This window comes from Sturnus vulgaris, chromosome 17, assembly GCF_052056855.1.
Source record: "Sturnus vulgaris isolate bStuVul1 chromosome 17, bStuVul1.hap1, whole genome shotgun sequence".
Taxonomy (NCBI): Eukaryota; Metazoa; Chordata; class Aves; order Passeriformes; family Sturnidae; genus Sturnus; species Sturnus vulgaris.
Window position 1 is genome coordinate 8,929,137 of NC_142259.1, and position 19,670 is coordinate 8,948,806.

Below are 19,670 nucleotides of genomic sequence, written 5' to 3' on the forward strand. Positions count from 1 at the left end.
GCAATCAACCTCTGTGACCTGTGGGGTTAAATGTGGCATTTCGCCCTCCCCAGCAATCCCCGGTGAACCCTTTTTAATGCAGCAAACCTGGGAGTGACCATCTTTTATATTACAAACTCCATGCAGACAGGTCAGGCACCACCACCTGACCTCCTGTGGGATAATATGGTTTTCTGTCCTGCCATAAAACCGAACCAGAGCCAAACTACCCCAAAATTCTCCTTTTATGACCATTTAGTCCTTCTGTTGTGGTTTAAATTCAGGATACAGCCGGGACCTCTCCGACCCTGCTTCCATCCAGCTGTGCTTTGAGTCTGTCCTAGCTCTGGTCCCTGATCCCACACCAGCTCGGGCTGGCAGGGACAGGCTCTGCAGATGCTGCTGTGACCCCGTTCTCGGCTGCCTTTCCCCTCTGTTCAGGTCACTGCTGCCTCACAGGTACCAGCCTGGCCACAGCAGGGGGACAAAGGCCATGCTCTGGTTGGGAAAGGCTCTGGGAATGCATAAATATATATAAAATATATAGGACCTATATGTTTTTATATATGTTTGTGTGTGAATATATATATATAAATAAATATCTAATATAAATATATATATTTATATATATAATATATATAAATATATATTATATAAATATATATAAATAAAATGTATTTTGCATATGTGATTATATAAAAATTGCATGTAATCTACAAAACATAGGTAAATGTATTTGCTGTATGCTATATAATTACATATATTATATAGCAATATCATCATATACACATAACATACATATATCCATGCGTTAAGTATTTAAATGTAAATGTATATATATAGATGCATATATACACAATCACATATATATACATAATAAAAATGTATTTTATACACAATATATTCTATACATATAAAATGTATTTTATAAGTGTAAAATGTATTTAGAAATGTGTTCTATAAAATATTATATATGCATGTGTGTAGATTTGTGTGTAAATGTATATATGTACATAAACATATACATATATATACACAGATACACATACAGATATATATAAAAAAATATATAATAATAAAATATATATGTATATATGTGTGTCTATAGATATAAAATTCTGCCATGGTGGCTCATGGCTGGAGGCAGTGGCCTGCCGTTGTTACGGAGGATGAGGTGGGACCGAAGGCCACATGTCCCTCGGGAAGCGTCCCCGGGCCTCGCTCTCGCTGCACGGAGCGGATCCCGGAGATGGCGGAACCGCGATTTTGGGCCCCAGGCCGAACGGCACCGGCTCCGCCCGCCGGAGCTCGGGCCCCGCCCCGGGGCCATGGCGCAGGCGCGGCGGGGACGTCACTTCCGGGCGGCCGGGGCCGTTCCGGGGCGGCGGGGCCCGGACGCGGCTGTTCCGGTAGGGGCGGGCTGTGAGCCCGGGAGCTCCGAGACGGGCGGGCTGTGAGCCCGGGAGCTGCGGGGTTCGGGAGCTCCGGTACAGGTGGGCTGCGGGGCCCGGGGGCTCCGGTACAGGTGGGCTGTGGGGCCCGAGGGGCTGCGGGGCCCGGGAGCCGCGGTGCGGGCGGGATGTGAGGCCGGGGCTGAGGGGCTGCGCGGGGTCTGGCCGTCCCTGGCAGCCTCCTCGCTCCTGTGGCCGGGCGGCCGCTCTGGTGCTCGGGGGTCGGGTGCTGCCCAGCCCCGGCTGTACCCCGGTGAAACGCGGGGGCCGTCCCGAGCAGCTGGGGAAGGTGAGGTGGGAGCGAGGCACTGAGAGGTGTGACAGTGCAGGAGGAAGGTGGCTATGGGTGACAGTGTCCCTGTGGCAGGCGGTTCCGTGCGATAGCCGGGAGCGGTGTGATGTGCTGTGAGCGACTCTGAATGTGAACAGCTCAGCAAAATAAAGCCATGTTTCCCTGCCAGTCCCAGGTCCAGCTACAGGAATCATGATTTTCTAATTTTTACTCATCTCTAGCCACTTGTGACTGGATTTGGAATTTCAGCTCCCAGGTCAGACATGTTGGCATCACACTGAAAGGTTTAAAACTAGATTAAGCCAGCCTCAGTACCCATGCAGTGCTGGCATAAGAGTCTGCAATTTTCTTACCTGTTCATCCAGTCTGTGCACTGCAGCCATTTCTTATATTCCCGAGTGCTGCACCTCCTGAATTGCTCAAAACATTCCCCTGGGCAGAAGTGTTGGTAAGTGCATGTGTCTGCCAGAGAAGTTAAGGAAGACTCCTGGCTGTCTGAACTTAGATGGGGGAGCTTCTCACAAGAGGGTGTAATTCGACCAAATGTGAGAATCATGACAAACTGGGATGTTTGCTTTGCTTTAGTTCCCACTGGACATAGGAAATAAATGTTAAGGCAAATCAAACCCTGTATTTTGTTGCGAAGCTGTGTAATTCTGTATTTTAACTTTATTTGGTTAGGTTTCATCCAAGGCAGCATTCTACCTGCTAGGTAGGATAAAGAGATTAGAGTAACTTGCACTTTCTAATCCTGGTAGGAGAATTAAAATGAACCGTGTGCCTTGACTGTAGCGCTGGTTCTTGGAAAGGCCATGCCTTTAGTTAGGAAACAGAGGGATACAGATAATAAATATCTAAACAGTCGATGTGGTTATTAATTCTGTGGGTTTGTTTGTCACGTGCAGCACTTATTTCTTGACAGGTTCCTGGTACATTATGTCAGGAGAGAGTGACTGCACCAGGACAAGTCCGTCAGCAGGGTCTCCATCAGACAACGAGCTCCTGCCAGACCGGCCAAAGTATGTTTGTACCCTGTCTCCTGATCTTGTTACCAAAGCCCGGGAGGAGCTCCAGGAGAAACCTGAATGGAGGCTCCGTGACGTGCAGGCACTCCGAGATATGGTGTGCAAGGACTATCCTTCCCTGGGGACGTGCCTGGATGATGCTTTTTTGCTAAGGTTCCTCCGAGCCAGGAAGTTTGATTATGATCGAGCACTTCAGCTCCTGGTGAACTACCACACCTGCAGGAGGACCTGGCCAGAGGTGTTCAGTAACCTGAAGCCATCTGCAATAAAGCCTGTCCTGGAGTCAGGCTTTGTCACTGTGCTGCCTCACCGGGACCCACAGGGACGCCACGTCGTCTGCATCCGCCCAGGTACTCAGTCCCGAGTGTCCCTGTCCCCGTCCTCCAGGTGTGTCCGGGCCAAAAGCTCTTCCCTGCACTCCTGTGAACAGTGCTGACTTGCACAGAGTATTTGGGCTCTCTCAAATTTGAAAAGGCGCCTGGGGAAGGGACATGCTGGTCCTTAGCCAGCATTATTCCATTTCCTTTCCCTGTGTCAGCAATAACTGTGGTCACACCACAATGAAAATGCAGTGAGGTGGGTCGATGAAATATAGGGTGATTAAAGAAAAATTAATATGCAGTCACTCAAATTGAATCAGGGCTGCTGGCCTACCCTTAGAAGCTTGTAATTTGTTTTTACAATAAACAGAGAGAAGCCTATAGCTCTGACTCCTATGTAAATAATCAATCTTTAATGTGCTTTGGTGCTGCCAGGCTTGCTGTAAATTTCTCTTCATTCATTCTCCTCTTTTCCATTTACCTGCCTTCTTTCTGAGCTGAAACTGCTATTAATGAGCTGTGCTGGGTGGAGAATGGGGTTCTTAAAACCATTACCTTTGCTCCCTGAAGTAAACATGAGTTGCCATTTACCTCTTGCTTAAGAAAAGCTGCTCTGAACTAGAACTGTGGCTATACAGACTAACTTTTGAGTCCAGAAAAACAGAAAATCAGTTTTTTGGAATGTGTATTGTTAGCTTATGTTCACTCTCCAACTTACCATCCCTGTCTTGTAACCTCAGACAGATGGACTCCCAGTAATTACCCGATTACTGAGAACATTCGTGCCATATACTTAACCTTAGAAAAACTCATTCAGTCCGAAGAGACCCAGGTGAATGGAATTGTAATCCTGGCAGACTACAAAGGAGTCAGCTTATCTAAGGCGTCTCATTTTGGTCCTTTTGTAGCCAAAAAAGTGATTGGAATTCTTCAGGTAAGACCTGAACTGGTGGGAAAATAAGCTTATCCATTGTAAATGATTGCTTCTGTGTGCAGAGTTATTGACTATGTCACCACAAACTTCATCATCTTGGCTTTCACTAGCAGAGTTAAGTCTCTTCCCAACCAGTTTCTCACACCCTTACAGCCAACTTACCTCACTTGCCCCTTTTTTTGATTTCTGCGTCCCTAAAACTAAATTTGCATTAGAAATGCAAACTTTGAGTTGGAACAGGCAAAAGCAGTTCTGCTAGGTAGTGGTAAGGAAGAAAGAGAGAATTACAGTTAGACAGGAGACAGTGAGGAAGTTGTCTGATATTGAAATGTTTCCTGTCAGCCAAGATGGAGCCATGGGGCAAGCACAGGTTCCACTCAAGTGCTGCTGCAAAAATTTTAAGAGGACTTTTGAATGGGTGTGATTTGAGGAGGATTTCCATCCATGCCCTGAAGGCAGAGGCTTCTTTAGCACAGGGACAGCAAAAGAGACAGTGATGAAAACATTTCTGCCTGGTTGTCTAGAAGGAAAGTGTTGGAGAGCAAGTTAGAGCAAGGGTGTAAACACAGTGAAGCTGGACAAAATGGGAAGGGGAAGGGACTCAGGAGTAGCCTGGCCAAAGTGGGAGGAAAGTCTGATGATTTCACTTGATGATGATACATCAAGTGAGATGAGAAAACTTCTCTTGAGTGGGTTCATTCCATCATTACTGTTGTTCTGGACTGAGTTGGTTAGGTCCTTTATTGTATGCATGGGGATCAGGAAGGATAGGGTGAATCAGGGGAGTGTATGGAGATGAGATTGGTGAGTTAAGGAAGGCCTTTATAAGAACTCACTCCTTTACATTATGATCTAAATGTGTCATTTAACTGTAAGCCTATGTTTAATTAGTACAAATAAAACCATGGGTTCCTGCAATTCCTGCTGGAAGATATTCATAAAAGAATAGCTGGACTTGGGGAAGGACATAAAGACATGGTGGAATATAAATGTGTTGCATCAACCTTGCTGAGCTGCAGCTCCTGTAAAGTTGAGGTAATTCACTGATGTTCCTGTGGAGAAAAATACTCCAGCAGTGCCTGTTGTCTGCTTTTCACTCCAAGAATTGACTGATTTGTATATGTAGAGCTCGTTAGAGAGGAAAGAAACTTCAATGAGTCCTTAATTGCTGATCATGAGCTTTTGCCTATGAAAAATATTTCTGCAAATAAACTTCTGCAGCAAAAATCCAATAATAAGCTGTTGTTTTAAACTGTCCTGTATGGGAAACAGAGTGTCCTAGTGTCCAGTGTGTCCTAGATTCCTTCTTCACATAAAAATACATTTTATAGTATCTTGGGCACCAAATCTTGCAGCTGGACACACTGTTAGAAGCAGCCTGCTCTGGCACTGAGTGTGGTGCACTCGTCAGGAGCTGCAGACATCACTTTGTGACTGCATCCTTACCAAGGCTGGGAATACCCAAAGGACAGGGTTGTCTAAGTGTTTTTGTCAAGGGAAATAAGCATCAACATTAGAAATGAGGATTTACTGCCAGCAGGATATTTGTTGATGGAGGGTTTTCTTGTCCCTTGACTTGGCTTTTATGCTCACAGTTGTCATCCTAGGACTTCTGTCTGTAACAAGTTGAATTTCTGTTTTTGTATTGGTGTATGTTGGTACCTCAGATTAAAGTTGGGGAGCTGGTGGGTTGTGCTGGCAGTCAGTCTCAGGAAATTTTAGAAAGAGAAAGATGGCAAATGTGTCTTAAACTGCATTATAAAAATCTTCTTTACTCTTCAGGATGGATTCCCTATTCGAATAAAGGCTGTTAACATAATAAATGAGCCTCGTATATTCAAAGGCATTTTTGCAATCATCAAGCCTTTTCTGAAGGAAAAGATCGCAAACAGGGTAAGGATTTGTTTGATTTTAACATTAATATTAATGTTTGTAAGTTTCTTGCTTGGCCACTCTTAAATAAAGGAAAATTATAATACTTGACAGCTAGAAAAATGTTAGTACCGTTTTACTTTCTGCTTTAATTTTTAAAAATATGTCTGTTGGGAAAATTCTCTGTGAGACAGAAACTTTGAGGAATTCAATATTGGCATAATACTAATATGGAACTTTAGTACATACACTCAATATTCAGGACATTATCCCTGTGGTTGGATTATCTGGGCGAGTAACACTTTGTTCATGAGGTGGTGTCACAGGAAAAATGTGTTGCCCCTTCCTTGCTTTTTCCCCTAATGTGTGGCACCAGTGTCCTCTCCACAGGACTGTGCTTGCCAAGGGTGACGTTTTTGTGCACAAGGAAAAGTACTTTCAATCCCATGAGTGAATTTGGGGATGAACTGAATTTGGAAGCTCAGCCCAGGCACATATCAAGTCTCTCTTGCTGGGATTTAATCTGCACGAGGTGTGGATTGTCTCAAGATTTTCTTACACTGGTGTGTCTGACTGCAGCTGCCCACTGCTCTGTGCTGCCACTTGCCCATGAACACATCACTTCTTAAAGTTGTTCTTTAGCTCAAAATAAGCTTGTTAGCTGACTGTTACAGCAATTTGCTATAAAGTGTTTGGTGTGCGCTTTTAAAGCTCTTTTGCTTTCTTCTTCAGTTTTTTCTTCATGGCTGTGATCTGAATTCCCTTCACCAAAACATTCCTCCAGTGATCCTTCCTGAAGAGTATGGTGGCACTGCAGGCAAGCTGGACATCTCTGCCTGGAATGAGCTGCTGCTGGCCTCTGAAGAGGACTTCCTGCATGATTTCTCAGAGCTGGTGCTCCCCTGTGACAGCTCTCCCCACGACCTGCTAGTGAGTGGGGATGCTGATGAAAAGCAGTGTGATGATTCCCTGCGAGGGATGAAACCTCAGCTCTATTACTGTTACTAACAAACCACTGGAGGGAAGTTTTCCAGCACAGTTAAGATCTGCTCTGCTAGGTGATATTGGGAACTCTGCCTTACTCCTAAACCTGCAGTTTAGGGACAGACTGCTGAGGCACTTTACACTGTAGAACCAAAGGAAGCTGGAGAGGGCACAATGGGGGCAGGGCAGAGTTCAGGAAGGGTAAAAGCAAAGAGCCCAAGTTATGTAAAGACTTGAGGCTCATCAACCTCTGTGTGAGTGGTGCAAACTGGCCTATTCTTTCTAACGATAAAGGGAAAAATTATTGCAGATATGGAAGCTTGACAATTTCTTGTCCCTACCCCACACAGGTGAAAAGTGAGGATAATTTACGAGCTTTGTGATTATCTGGTCCTTTCCCCTTCTGCCAACACTAGTAATCCAAATCAAGAAAATGGCTTTTGAACCCTGCCAAATATAATTCTGTAGTGAAGATTGCCTAAAACCGTCAAAGTCTAACTTGGCCTATGGTCTGTCATGTGCTTCAGATTGTGAGTTGGTGTTTCTGAAATATCTCAGTGAATATTTGTTTCAAATGAATACAGAAAAAAATTTACTCATGAATACCTGTATGGAGATCATCTCTTAAACTTCCTCACAGCTGGAAGAACTGTGACAGATGGATTAACTACCATAACATCTATACCAAGGTTTATACAGCAGATGCAATCTTCATTTTCAGTAAACAGCAAGTTTTTCAGATCATTTACTAATAAATTATTTTAATTGGACAACAGCTTCAAATAATGAGGTTCAGGACCAAATAAAAGAAAGCTGTGTCAGCCACCTTCCCCCATTGACAGTTCTTTTCTGGTTGAGATAAGGAGTTGGGTAAGTACCTCACACGCAGGATGTGTGAGGTTTTGTAGCAGTGGGCATGTGATGTACAGAAGGCAATACTTCATGTAAGATAGCAAGGTGCTGCTTTAGCTTGTTATTTCGGGCTGAATTTGAGTTCTAAGTCTGTGAAACCAAATGCAGACAGGCTTTTTAAAAGCACATTCTTAAATTTCCTGATATTGTAGCATTTTGTTCACTGTGCTTGTCAGCTCTTCTCTGAAATGTTACAACTTGGTTTTTAACTTTGTTGACTTCTTTTGTCTTTGGTTGTCATACTCCTGTATGAAGTTAGACTTGAATCATCTCTGTGATATTTATCCATAACTGGTATGCCTGTGCTTCTAGGTCTTTGTTTAGAGACAGAACTAACATTGATGTCGAACCAGGGTAAGATACCTCTGTCTGAATAAGCTGTTCCCACTTCCCAAGTTCATTTTGTTTAATGGTCTTGAATTAGAACTTAACTCTCAGCACACTCTTTGCACACATTTTTCTGCACTATAATGGTGTGGAGATGGTAGACCTCAATAGGACGAGGAAAGCACAGTCTATTACTTCAAGGTGAAATAATTCACTGTTTGGTGGAAAAGAACATCCCTTCTAATTGGGAACTTATCACTAGAGCACTTTCTCTGGATGAAATCTTGATTTAGTGCCAAATGTGATTATGGGCACCAGTTAAGTTTCTGTAAATATAAAACTAAATTATCTTGAGGATCTCAGACGTTCATTTTTCAAAGTGCCAAACTCTGTTTTGAATGTCTTTCTTCCTCTCAGCCCCCTTGCAGCATGACTGCACTGCCAAAAGGAGACTCCTCTAGGACTGTAACAACTTCCTGACCTGGCAGCAGGCCTCATCCTGGAACTAAGGGGTGGCAAATGCCATACCTGTCATCCCAACATTATAAAAATGAAAATTTGAAAAGGGGTAAAACCGTGAAGCTTTTTTTCTTTTCTGGGTGGCAGTTCAGAATCTGTAGGAGCAGAAAACTCATCACATGAACAATTGTAGATTAAAGGTGGGAAGATTAATGTTCCTCAGTGAAAGCATCTCGTTTTTCTTATTTATAGAAGTCAATTGTAACTCTTCTTTGATAGCTATTACCTTTAGTGCAGGGAAAAAACAAACTACCATTTTAATCTACTTAAAATTAAGGTAAAAGAATACTGCTAGGCAGCTCCTCCTTTGTGTCAGAATATGTTCTGTGTTTTGCAGAAATTAATTCAGTTTTTTGACACTTAGAAGCCAGTAGCAAACAGCACCAGGACTTCGACAGGTAAGTGGCTGCCCACACTGCTGAACTGCTAGAAAAGAGAGTGGTGCCTCTGTTGTTTTAGTGCCTCTTAATTCCAGTCACAATGTACAACTGAAGAAAACAGAATGGACCATTTTACCTAGAGATGAAGACCTGGCTAATTGTCTTTCCTTAATTATGTTGCAGGATTAGAAGTGGGGGTATATTGACTATAGAAACAGCTATTTTCATCCCTTTATGTAATTACTGGAGAGGGAAGTTGGATATTCAAAATTCAATTTAGTGTCCTTCAGAAAGAAATAAATCTAGTGGTGTTCAGCAGAAGGCTGAGGAACCTCTACCAAACTCACCCTTTTTCAGGCTTTTTTATTTTCTTGCATGCCTTTAATAGTAGGCAGACAAGATCCACTTCACCCTCTTCTTTCCTCTGCTTACTAAGAATAAAGAATATGATTTAGACATAATAAATGTGCTGGGTTTGGCTGGAGTAGAATTTTCTTCACAGAAGTCTGTGTGGCACTGTGAGTGAGCAGCCACGCTGCTGGCTGGCGTTAAACTACAGTTGCCAGTACTGAAAAGTGCCAGTCTCGTGCCTCCAGAACTTCTTTTTCTTAAAGCTGGCTCCTGGGCAGTGGATGTCAGGATGCTGAATTAAGCCAGGCTTTATCAAGCACCTTTTATTTCTAATTTCTGTTCCTTGGCTTCAGAACTCAGCCAGGAGTTGCAGCTTCACTGAGCTGTGTCTCTAGCCCTGAGGTCTCTCTGACCAGTGCTTGGCATGTCTTACAGAAAGCACAGCTCTGGCTTCTATGTGCCTGGCTACAGAGCTGAGAATGTTCTTTTAGCTTTAGCACTTAGTAGCAAATAAATCAGTTTGTTTCCAGAATTTCTTGTGTCAGCATTTGGAAAAATAAACATTTGTGTCAAGTATGGCATCTCCTTAACCTGCAAGTTAAGAGAATAGCTAGGAAAAGCTTACAGGAGGGGGTGGGGTTTTTTGGGGGCATTTTTACAGCACTTTTTTCCTTCTTCCCACTTGAAATAACTTTGTTTTCCATGGTTATATGTCTTTCCCAGTACATAAGCCATCCCTGCCAAATCCAACACATAAGGAAGGATACTTGAACTGCATTGGCAGTAGGTGGCACAAAAGGTAGCTGCAAATTGTACATAGAAGTACTTGAATTTATACTCTTGCAAATGGGTGTTATAAGCCCTGAGGTATTTTCAGGAACTGGCTGAAGTATCATTTTTGTTAAATCTCATTTTGGCATGAGTTAACGATTGTGTTATTCAAATATTGATTTTGCCTTCTGTTACATGTGGGCTTAGAGGTGTTGGGTGGTTAAGTGTACATCTTACTTTGATAAAATTTATTTTTATATTGCATTTTATAAAACAAAGTCGTCAAAAATGTGTAAGTTTATGATGCATGACTAGGTGATTAAACACATTGTAATAGCTGCTCATTTGATATTTTCAATACAGTTGTCTGTGTCATGTTGGGATTTTTTACTGTAAATGTCAATAACAACACACAAGTTCCACATTTACAGACAGCTGTTACTGCACATAATCAATCACCACAGCATTGCATTACCAAAAGGTGTAACTTTCTGCTGGAAAACAGAAATTTATTTGAACTGAGCAACTTCAAGGAACAGGATTTGACATTCACAGACTCAGAGGGAAGATTCTGTTTGTATCAAGAGAAATATGTCACTTAGTATTTACTGCACAGAGAGACCCAGTCACATCCACCTGGACACTGCAGCAGCTGATCAGTGCAGGTGGGATTTTCCACTGGAGAAGTAACTGCTGGTTCTAAACACTTCAACAGAGCTGGGCCACTTTCAGTAGTTAAGTCTGCTTTATTCAAATGAGTTTACAGTGCAAATGCCTTAGAGCCAATAATAATAATAATACCATGTATGTTACTTTTATTTATTAAGTGTATTGGACAACTGAAATCAATCAATAAGCTCTGTTTTTCCAACACAATCATAAAAGTTGATTAAGCTACTCATACACTTACCACTCTATTTGGCAAACATCCTAAAAAAGAAGTTACCATAGAAATGGCCTCTTTAAAAGGGCAAGCTTGTCTTAAAAAGAATTAAGAGTTAACCAGTTTTTCAACTTCAGAGTTCTGTTCTTTTGGTGAGGAATAAGGGTGCTTTTTGCCACAACACAAAGTTAAGTAATTCAAATAAATTTTTCCTGTAAATAAACTTTAGCAGTGGAATGTTGAAATCAAGCAGCATGGCTTACACTTCCAAAAACTGAAGCATGAGCATAGTAGTGCATTATGCTGATTATAATTGTTCTTTAAAATATATTACTTCATATTTAACTAAATGTTAACTTCTATTCAGTAGGAGGTCGTGGCTTTTGGACAGAATAGATAATTTCTTTTGTGCTTGACAGCACAGCTGTAGTGAATTTTAAAATGCATAAAATGTGTAGTAAGATAACCCTGGTAAAGGTTAGAATAGATAACTGATAATTCTGATGCTGCATCAAGCATTATGCAGTATATAATTTTAATACCAATATAAGAAACAGTAACTGAAGCAATAAGTGAACATTTTGGCTTTCAGCAAAGAGTTCCTCATTTTTGTCAGCTCAGACAGGTGCAGGAATTTAACTGAAGTCTCTATTAGTAAGGACAAGAGGAGCCACTAAGGTCCAAAGATAGAGAAGCAGACAAACCCAGCTGGAGGTTATCTTCACCCACACGGCTGGCCACTTACTTGTCATGGTTTTGAAATCTGCATCAGGGCTAAAAAGTAAAGAAGTCCATTAATAGACACAGAAAGCACCTCCCACTGTTCCTTGGTACCCTCTCATATGAATCCGAGGTGAAGACAATCCTTTGGGACACTCTAATGCAAGACCCTTTGTGAGAGCATATTGAGACAACTAAACCAGCACTTTCCTTTGGCTCCTTCACAGCTGTTGTTCTTAGAACCCAGTTTTCAAGCCTGCTTGCCCATGCTGATGTACTGCTGTTCAAGGAAGTATTTGCATGACTCCTGATGGCTAATGATCTCCAAGTGTATTTGCTAATTTATACAATGTCCTGGGAGCAGTGCATCTGAGCTGCAGCAGCACAGGCTCTGTCCAAGTGTTTCCAACAGATGAAGGAAATCACATCTCTGATAAATAGCACACATGGCTGTCCCTGCAATCCTTCCTAGGATGAAGAGCCATTAGCAGCAGGCTGGCTTCTAACAAACTTTGCAGGAGGCCACCTGGAAGGAACTCCATGTGTATCCTTCCTGCTACTCGTCCAGCTGAAGAATGGCAGCCACACTTGCAGCTCTGAAGTAGTGCCCTGGAACCACAGCTGCTGATGGTGCTGTGCTGCCTTCTCACACCTCAATTCAGTAACACTGAATTGAGAAGACACAACTCTAATGCAACGGGCACAGGGACAGCACCTTCATTTGGCAGGAGCAGCCCACAGGGCAGAGTCTGCCATGCACATGGGAACACTGGCACACAGACCCTCACTTCCCATCTGCTCTTACCTGTACCAGTTTGTGAGTGTCATCATGATGTAGAGAGAGGCAAGGAAGAGCATGAAGTGGAAGAAGGTGTAGCTGTACTGAACCCCATCCTTCTCGTTGTCCGTGACACGGCGCACGTCTCCCTCCTCAGCAGCCCCACTGCCTGTCCCCACAGCCTCCTCCAGCATGGCAGTGTCACTGCCAGACAGGGTCAGCTTGTTCACCTGGCTGTTACTTGAAGAGCGGATGCTGCAGTGTAACCCAAAGAAAAACGTGGTTAAAAACTCCTTTTACAGTCAGCTATGTTTGCTAATAAAGCAAGCAATGGAATGTCTGGGACTAGCAAATAATACTTTTTAAAATCCTTCTGTTTCCAAATGGGAATTCCTCCAACTGTTTTCATCCAAGCTTTTGTTAACCTAATTAAACAGCGTTCCTTGTCCAAAGATCACAGAAAGGTGTGGTTTGGAAGGGACCCTAAAGATTACCTTGTTCCAACCCACCTCCTGAGGGCAGGGACACATTACACTATGCCAAGTTACTCAGAGCTCCATCCAGCCTGGCCTTGAACATTTCCAGGGATGGGGCACCCCCAACTTCTCTGGACAACCATTCCAGTGCCTCACCACCCTCCAAGTAAAGAATTTTTTCCTAATATCTAATCTAAACTTACTCTTACAGTTTTAATCCATGCCCCTGTAAAGTCTCTCTCCTTTTCCTTGTAGGCTCCCTTTAGACACTGGAATTAGGTCACCATTAGAAAGGAAATCCTTCCTTTCTCCAGGCTGAACAAACCCAGTTCTCTCAGCCTTTCCTCACAGGAGAGCTACTCCATCTCTCTAATCATCTTGTAACACATGTTTTTCTGTTATCTGGATTGGGCTTACAAGGCTTATCCTCATGCACAAAGCAAAACACAGGTTTATGAGCCACATCTGGCCTCACGCCTGAGACAGCAGCTGGATGTGAATAACTGTAAGTACATTTTGCACTAGACCCAGATTCAAACAGAAGAGGCAGACAAATCCCAATTCTTTATGTCTGGATAGCAGTGCAGATCTTACCTGGAATACAAGAGGCAAAGGACAAAGATAACCAGTCCAACAACACTCTGGGCATCCCACCACTGCAGGGACTTGGGGGGAGCAGGAGTGGCAGGTGGGACAGTGGCATTGGCTGGAACAGCTGTGGGTGCAGCTATCTGGGTGATGATGTTCAGCAAACTTGGGTTACAGTTTCTTTCTGAAAAGGATTTCAAGGCAGATTAGAGGGATGAGCATTGCCAGCATTTAGCTAAGAAAAGATGACAGGTAAACTTGCAATTTTTCATTCCCTGTGACTGCTGATCTCTTCAATTCTCCAGAGGCAGAAATTGCCTGCAATATTTCTCCTGACTGTGAGCTAGACAAGAGTATAATAAATAAATAACATCAGAATGCCCTGACACTGTTTCTTTCTTCCCCCCTTACAAACACCTCAGTTTAGTTCTGCAAAGAGGCAATTTGATGGTTTCAGTTAAGTCAGCTTTTCAGCCCCACCGGATTTGATCTGGACAGATCAGCAATTCCCACAGAGTGATCTGTAATAACCACCAGCACCTTCTGCTTTCACACCCGAATATGTGACTCAAGACAGCGTGTTGCTTACCAGGCTCGTTGGACATGGCTGCCCATGTGAGGTACATGGTGTAGAGAGTGATGACAGAGGACTGCAGCAGGCCAGAGCGAGGCTGATGTTCCTGTTCCAAAGCAGAAGAGCAAGCCAAGGTCAAAAGGGCAAGTTTTAACTAGAGTTGGATAGTTTTACCCCACTGCCACGGATGAAACAATTACTACCATGAAAATCATTTCTGTAGAAATGCATTAGGCTTTGTTCTATGTTCAAAAGACTGGAAGAAACTCCTCAGAGTTACATAATTCATGCAAAAGCAATTCAAACACAGACAGAATAAGCAAACCAAATGCATTTTTTTTGTGCCCGAGACTCAGTTATGAGCTCTTACTGAGTTAATCTCAACATTTTCAAACAATTCTGTAAATGTCAATCTAGCACGTGATCTGAGCAATACCAGTTCAGAACCCAGTAACATGCAACTTTCCTCTTGTATTTAATAAGCTTACCCCTAATTTCAAACCCACAGTATTAAGCATGTAAATCTCCAGCTATGATTTCTCTGTTCTGCCAGGGCCTTCACCACTAAAATCATGCCAGCAATTCTCCATATGGAAACAAACTCCAAAACCATGCTAGCTCAAAAAAGCCACGCTTCAGAAAATGTGTCACTATGTAGTGCAATGGTTTCAGAGCAAGATTTTTTTTTTTAAGTTCCTAACTGGCATAGCTATGATAGCCAAGTCTTATGTCTGACTGGACTGATACTACATCCTTCTCACTTCCCTGCTTTGTATGTCAGAAGAAAGCACAGAAAAGTAATACCTGAACTTTTGGAAGGATAGAAACAATGGAGACAGCAATACACAGGATCATGTTAAAGCTTATGAAGAACTTGTTCTCAGTGCACTCATCAGGCTTCGTGTAGAAAACGTAGAAGAGAACAACAAAAATCAGGGACAAGGCATAGAACAAGCTTGTACAGGACAACAGAGCTGGAAGAAAACAAATTTTTTGCATTACACATACAGTTTTAATAGTATATCTAAAGTGACTTCCTGTCCAGCTAACACTGCAATAAGACAGTCTCTCTTCCTCACCTGGCAGTCTGGATCACAAAACCAGACTAAGTAGAATGCATTTTTGTAAGGTATGGCTACATTTCTGCTTGGGCTTACTAAGCAGCATGGCTCAGAGGAAGGCAGTGCTGCCATCAGGGGAACAGGACTTGCCTTTCAGCAGCAGTTTAATTAGTTTAACTGGTATCAGGCCACAGTGGCATAATGAGAGAGTGCTTTATGCACACTTCTCATGGACATTTATCTGCCCTGGATTTCTGTGCTTGAGGTCACCCATTTTTGTTTCCACTCAGTTCTTTGTAAGAGGCTACAAAATGCCGTTGCAGCATTTTTAGCTATGAGCTAAGAACCGCAACAATTAGCACTTTGTAATTAGTGGCCAGCTGGGGAGCAGGCACCAAGGCACACTCAGTGTGGTGTTGCAGCCACTGTCACAGACATGATTGAGCTCCTGGGGACACAGCAGGGGAGGTGCAGAGCAAAGCTCAGGTTTGGAGAGAACCAGGCTCCAAGCTCTGCACACGCCCTGCAAACCAGACTCTTAGATGTGCTACTATAATAAGTGTAAAATATTTTGCATTTTATTGAACAAGAAAAAGGAAATGCTGCTGGTATTAATTTCAGGTGCTTACAGCAGTGACTCAGGGACACTGTGAAGTTTAATTCTAGGTATGTCTGCAAACCAGTAAATGATATTCTGCAGGGTACTGGCTAATACATACAAATCCTTTTGGATTAGGTTAAGATTCCTACCTGCATACCAGCATTTAGAATTCCCCTCTTCCATTTTCTCAACCCAGCTCTCATTCCAAGAGTGAGCAAAATCCACAAGTAGAACCAACTGGATAAGAATGAAACAGAAGGCTCCAGAAACACCAATCCAAAACCAAGCTAGAAAAGGATGCAAGAAAAAAAAAGGTTAGCTTTCATCATGTGCATGCTACCTCCGTTTAAAAACAAAAAAGTTCCTAATTATACTGCAGACAAATAATGGAAAAAACTGATACTGTAATTAGAAATGCAGATGCTGTTAATCACTTTGGCCTCAATCTGGCAGGAGCATGGAAGGAGCCCCAGCTATTCAGGGATGCAGGCAACGCTGGTCAAGCTGAGCATGGGAATGTTTAGCCCGACATGTTTTCACAATGAAGGCAACATCTAACATGTGGCATCTTTGTGTACATAAGTGCCATCATGCTGTATTTCTTTGAGGGTCAACAACCCTTCTAAGCTCCTCTGATGTGGCCAGACAGTAGAAGCTTCCCACACAGATTTTTCAGAGACTCTAGGGAAGTAATTAGCACTTGTCAGTGTCCTGAGCTGCCCCCAGTCTAGTGTCAGAAGACTCAGCTCAGTAATGACTGTCTCATGAAGCAGAAAATTATTAATAACCAAAACCTATGCAGTTGAAAAGGGATTTCTTATTGCCGTAACTTCAGCTGGTCATCAAAATACTGGATGAACCAAGGTACTCCAACAAAGATGGGTAGAAACCACATCTTCTACAAGAGAACTTTCACTATTGTCTAATAAATCTGTGAAAAGGTTTGAGCTTCTACAAGTCAGAATTCCAAGATGAAAATTGACTGTACCTCTTGTGAAAGGCCCTTCAGGTATATAAAAGGCTCCAACCATGATGGCCACAATGGCAGCTATTTTGAAGAACCAGAACCTTTAAAAGAAGATAGAAGTCGTAAATATTGGTCTTACTCTACACACAGTCAGTTCACACGCAGTAGTCACATGCCACATGACCTGTAAGCAGCTTGGTCCTGCTCCAACCAGGGCTTTTGATCACATGATCCTGCTGACCAGGGAGCTTGAGGATTTCCCATCCCTGGAAGTGCCCAAGGCCAGGCTGGATGGGGCTCTGAGCAATCTGGTCTAGTGGAAGGTGTCCCTGCCCACAGCAGGGGGTTGGAAGTGAATGATCTTAAAGGTCTTTTCCAACTCAAACCATTCTATAATTCGATGATTCTGTGCTCTCCAAAAGGTCCCTTTCCAATTAAATGACTCTATGATGATTCAATCATCTAGCCCAAAACTAACTCAGTTAAATCAGGGAACTGGAAATCAGAAACCAGTTTCTGCTGGCTGAGTCAGACTGGCCTTGAGAATGACCCAATGAGTGCCAGAGGCAGCACAAGTTAGGAGCTATAAACTAGCTGCAATCTGACATCTCTGGAAACACAGAGCACTGCCCTTTTGGTTACCCCACCTCAGAGTGGCACCCTCAACCAGGATGAACATCTTACATAATTAGGAAGCTTTTAAGGAGACCAAAGCACTACTCTGCATTGGGTCCAAAAGAAACCCGAGGCTGTCTTTGTATGCATAAAGGAATTTCCACTGTGCTCAGCAGAGAAGCTGAAGGAGGAAAGCAGCTGGAAGGGCAGCCAGCTGGCTCACACATACCCATTGTGTATGGAAGCTCTCGGGTCGTTACTGGTTTTCACCTCTATCATGAGAAGGGAGAGGAGGAAGAAGAACACGGCCATGGCAAAGCTGACACGATAGACAGCTCTGTATCCCACAAACACATCACAGCTGACAAACCCATCCAAGTGGGGGATCTGGGTGTGAAGCCCATCGTCACAAAATCCAGGTATCTGGGTAAAGACACATTTCACTGTGAATTTACGACTGCATTTGCAATTACATTTTCTAACTGTTATATCTCCTGTAACAGCCAAGGCTTTCAGTCAACAAACTTCTGAGTGATCAGAGAACAAAAGATCTTGTGCTCAGACCTTATTATCATCTATCTCTCCCCATGTCAACACTTTTCACCCAGGAAGATTAAGATACCACAGCAGCAGGCCTCTGATAACAACTGTCTCCAGGTCTGGTCAGATTTCAGACACCAGGCATGTACTAAAAAGGAACATTCACTGAATTTGCTGTTTCCACCAGAAGCCATTCAGTACACACAGCCTCTTAACTCAAGAACAAGGACATTTGGGTGTTTGTGTCTCACACACAATCCATTCCAAGGGAAGAAAATCAATAGTCACTGGCACAAGTCATAGCGTCTAAAACAGTCAGAAAGAGGTTTTTTCCCTCCATACCTTTTTCAGCTGCTCTTCCATGCCTGGTGCCAGCATAATGCAGGCAAGCACAGTACTGAGCAGGAGGAGGAAGGCATAGATAAGCCGTGTCACTGTAGAATTCTTGCTGTTGGGGCAACATCGGCACAATAAACAAGACGCACCGCTGCACAGACAGGGAATCTGAAGGGCAGAGACAGGAATAGTAAGGGCATTCCCCTCGCAGCTGACACCGGCACGTTAGGCGACACCGAGGGGAAAACCCGAACCCCATTTGGCAACACTGCACCGACGGAGCGCACGGATAAACCGCTAATCGGCGCTTCTGACTGACAGCGTGTTTGCGAACGCTCGGAGATAACCGGGTTTATCGGCCTGGGCGGGCCCCGTCGCCAGGCACCCGCTCGGCCCGGGTGGGCCCCGCGGCCCCGGGAAGGACAGGGACGGCTCCAGCCGGGCACGGCTCTGCTGCGAGGGGCTGGGGCCGACACTGCGCCCGCGGGCACTCAGCGTGCTCCCCCTCCCCTGGCCCGACCCGAGCCGCCAGCGGAGGCACCGCTGCGGGCGGGGCCCGCTCCCCGGGATGGAGGGGGAGGTTCGGGGTGTGAAGGGGCAGGTTTGGGAGGGAGGAGAGCCCCGCACTCACCCAGCTGGCCAGCGAGCAGACCCCCAGCACGGCCCCCATGGCGCCGCCACCGCCCCTCCGCCCGCTTCCGGCTTCCGCCCACAGCCCGCCGCACCAGGGGGCGGTGCCAGCCAGCCCCGGCCACAGCCGCCGCCGCCCATTGGCTGTTTCCCAGCCCGGAGGTGGCCGCCCGCCAATGAGAAGGCGCGATGCAGCCGCGCGCCAGGGGGAGGAGCGGGAGAGTCGACAAAGGGCAGGGGCAGGGCGATGTTGTTTATCAACACTCCTTCCGCCTTCGACAGGGGAGGGAGGGCGCTGATTGGTAGGAAGGGCAGCGAGTGGGCGGTTCCTACAGCGTGACAGCCAATGAGTGAGGCCGCTGGGCAGTCCGGGAGCCGTTCCATATCTGCCCGCGGCCGCTGGGGGCGCTCAGCGGTGCCTGGGCGCGCAGCCGTTGCCATGGCACCGGGGCGGCACCGGGCTCCCCCGGGCTGCCCTGCCCCGCCCGCCATTGTGACCGAGCACACCGCGTTTCCCTTCCCCTGGGCACCCACAAGGCGCCCTGGGGCTGCTCTTGGTCCGGGTAACGCTGAGCCCTCGGGCGGCACGGGCGTGGCCCGGCGCGGTGAGCGGCGTCACGGCCGTGTGATTGGCACTCGCGTCACCGCTGACCTCACCGGCGGCACTGCTTCACCGGCATGCTGGAGGAAGCGAGCGGGCAGCGTTCTGCCGCTTCATGTAGAGCCTGTATGGATCGTGGTGCCGGCAATGGCCGTGGCCCAGGGGCTGGCGACACTGCTGTCA

At 44.9% G+C, this 19,670-nt stretch overlaps 2 protein-coding genes across 3 annotated transcripts; one reads left to right on the forward strand and one right to left on the reverse strand.

The window, feature by feature from the left end:
* The first annotated feature begins 1,330 nt into the window (after window positions 1-1,330).
* On the forward strand, window positions 1,331-10,475 carry TTPAL (alpha tocopherol transfer protein like). Of its 2 annotated transcripts, none has more exons than XM_088175032.1 (5): window positions 1,331-1,472; window positions 2,645-3,097; window positions 3,808-4,001; window positions 5,784-5,894; window positions 6,606-10,475. In XM_088175032.1, the coding sequence occupies exons 2-5, from the start codon at window positions 2,659-2,661 to the stop codon at window positions 6,879-6,881; spliced, it is 1,020 nt and encodes a 339-aa protein (XP_088031158.1). In that variant the 5' UTR covers window positions 1,331-1,472; window positions 2,645-2,658; the 3' UTR covers window positions 6,882-10,475. The 2 variants fall into 2 exon arrangements, with proteins under 2 accessions (XP_088031158.1, XP_088031159.1); XM_088175033.1 differs by having other exon boundaries at window positions 1,430-1,504.
* A 368-nt stretch (window positions 10,476-10,843) lies between these two features.
* SERINC3 (serine incorporator 3) lies at window positions 10,844-19,043 on the reverse strand. The gene is made up of 10 exons (XM_014888968.2): window positions 18,888-19,043; window positions 18,263-18,424; window positions 17,610-17,803; window positions 16,787-16,866; window positions 15,948-16,085; window positions 14,941-15,110; window positions 14,152-14,242; window positions 13,569-13,746; window positions 12,526-12,753; window positions 10,844-11,774 (listed from the first exon to the last, which is right to left on the reverse strand). Exons 1-10 carry the CDS (start codon window positions 18,924-18,926, stop codon window positions 11,636-11,638), a joined length of 1,419 nt encoding a protein of 472 aa, XP_014744454.1. The 5' UTR covers window positions 18,927-19,043; the 3' UTR covers window positions 10,844-11,635.
* Window positions 19,044-19,670: the final 627 nt, after the last annotated feature.

Coding starts and splice junctions, on each gene's coding strand:
- SERINC3 (XM_014888968.2), bottom strand. CDS start 18,926: ATGGGGGCCGTGCTGGGGGTCTGCTCGCTGGCCAGCTGG. Junction 16,867..17,609: donor AGAGCTTCCATACACAATGG/GTATGTGTGAGC, acceptor CTTCTTTTAAAG/GTTCTGGTTCTTCAAAATAG. Junction 16,086..16,786: donor TGAAGGGCCTTTCACAAGAG/GTACAGTCAATT, acceptor ATCCTTTTCTAG/CTTGGTTTTGGATTGGTGTT.
- TTPAL (XM_088175032.1), top strand. CDS start 2,659: ATGTCAGGAGAGAGTGACTGCACCAGGACAAGTCCGTCAGCAGGGTCT. Junction 3,098..3,807: donor CGTCGTCTGCATCCGCCCAG/GTACTCAGTCCC, acceptor TTGTAACCTCAG/ACAGATGGACTCCCAGTAAT. Junction 5,895..6,605: donor AGGAAAAGATCGCAAACAGG/GTAAGGATTTGT, acceptor TTTCTTCTTCAG/TTTTTTCTTCATGGCTGTGA.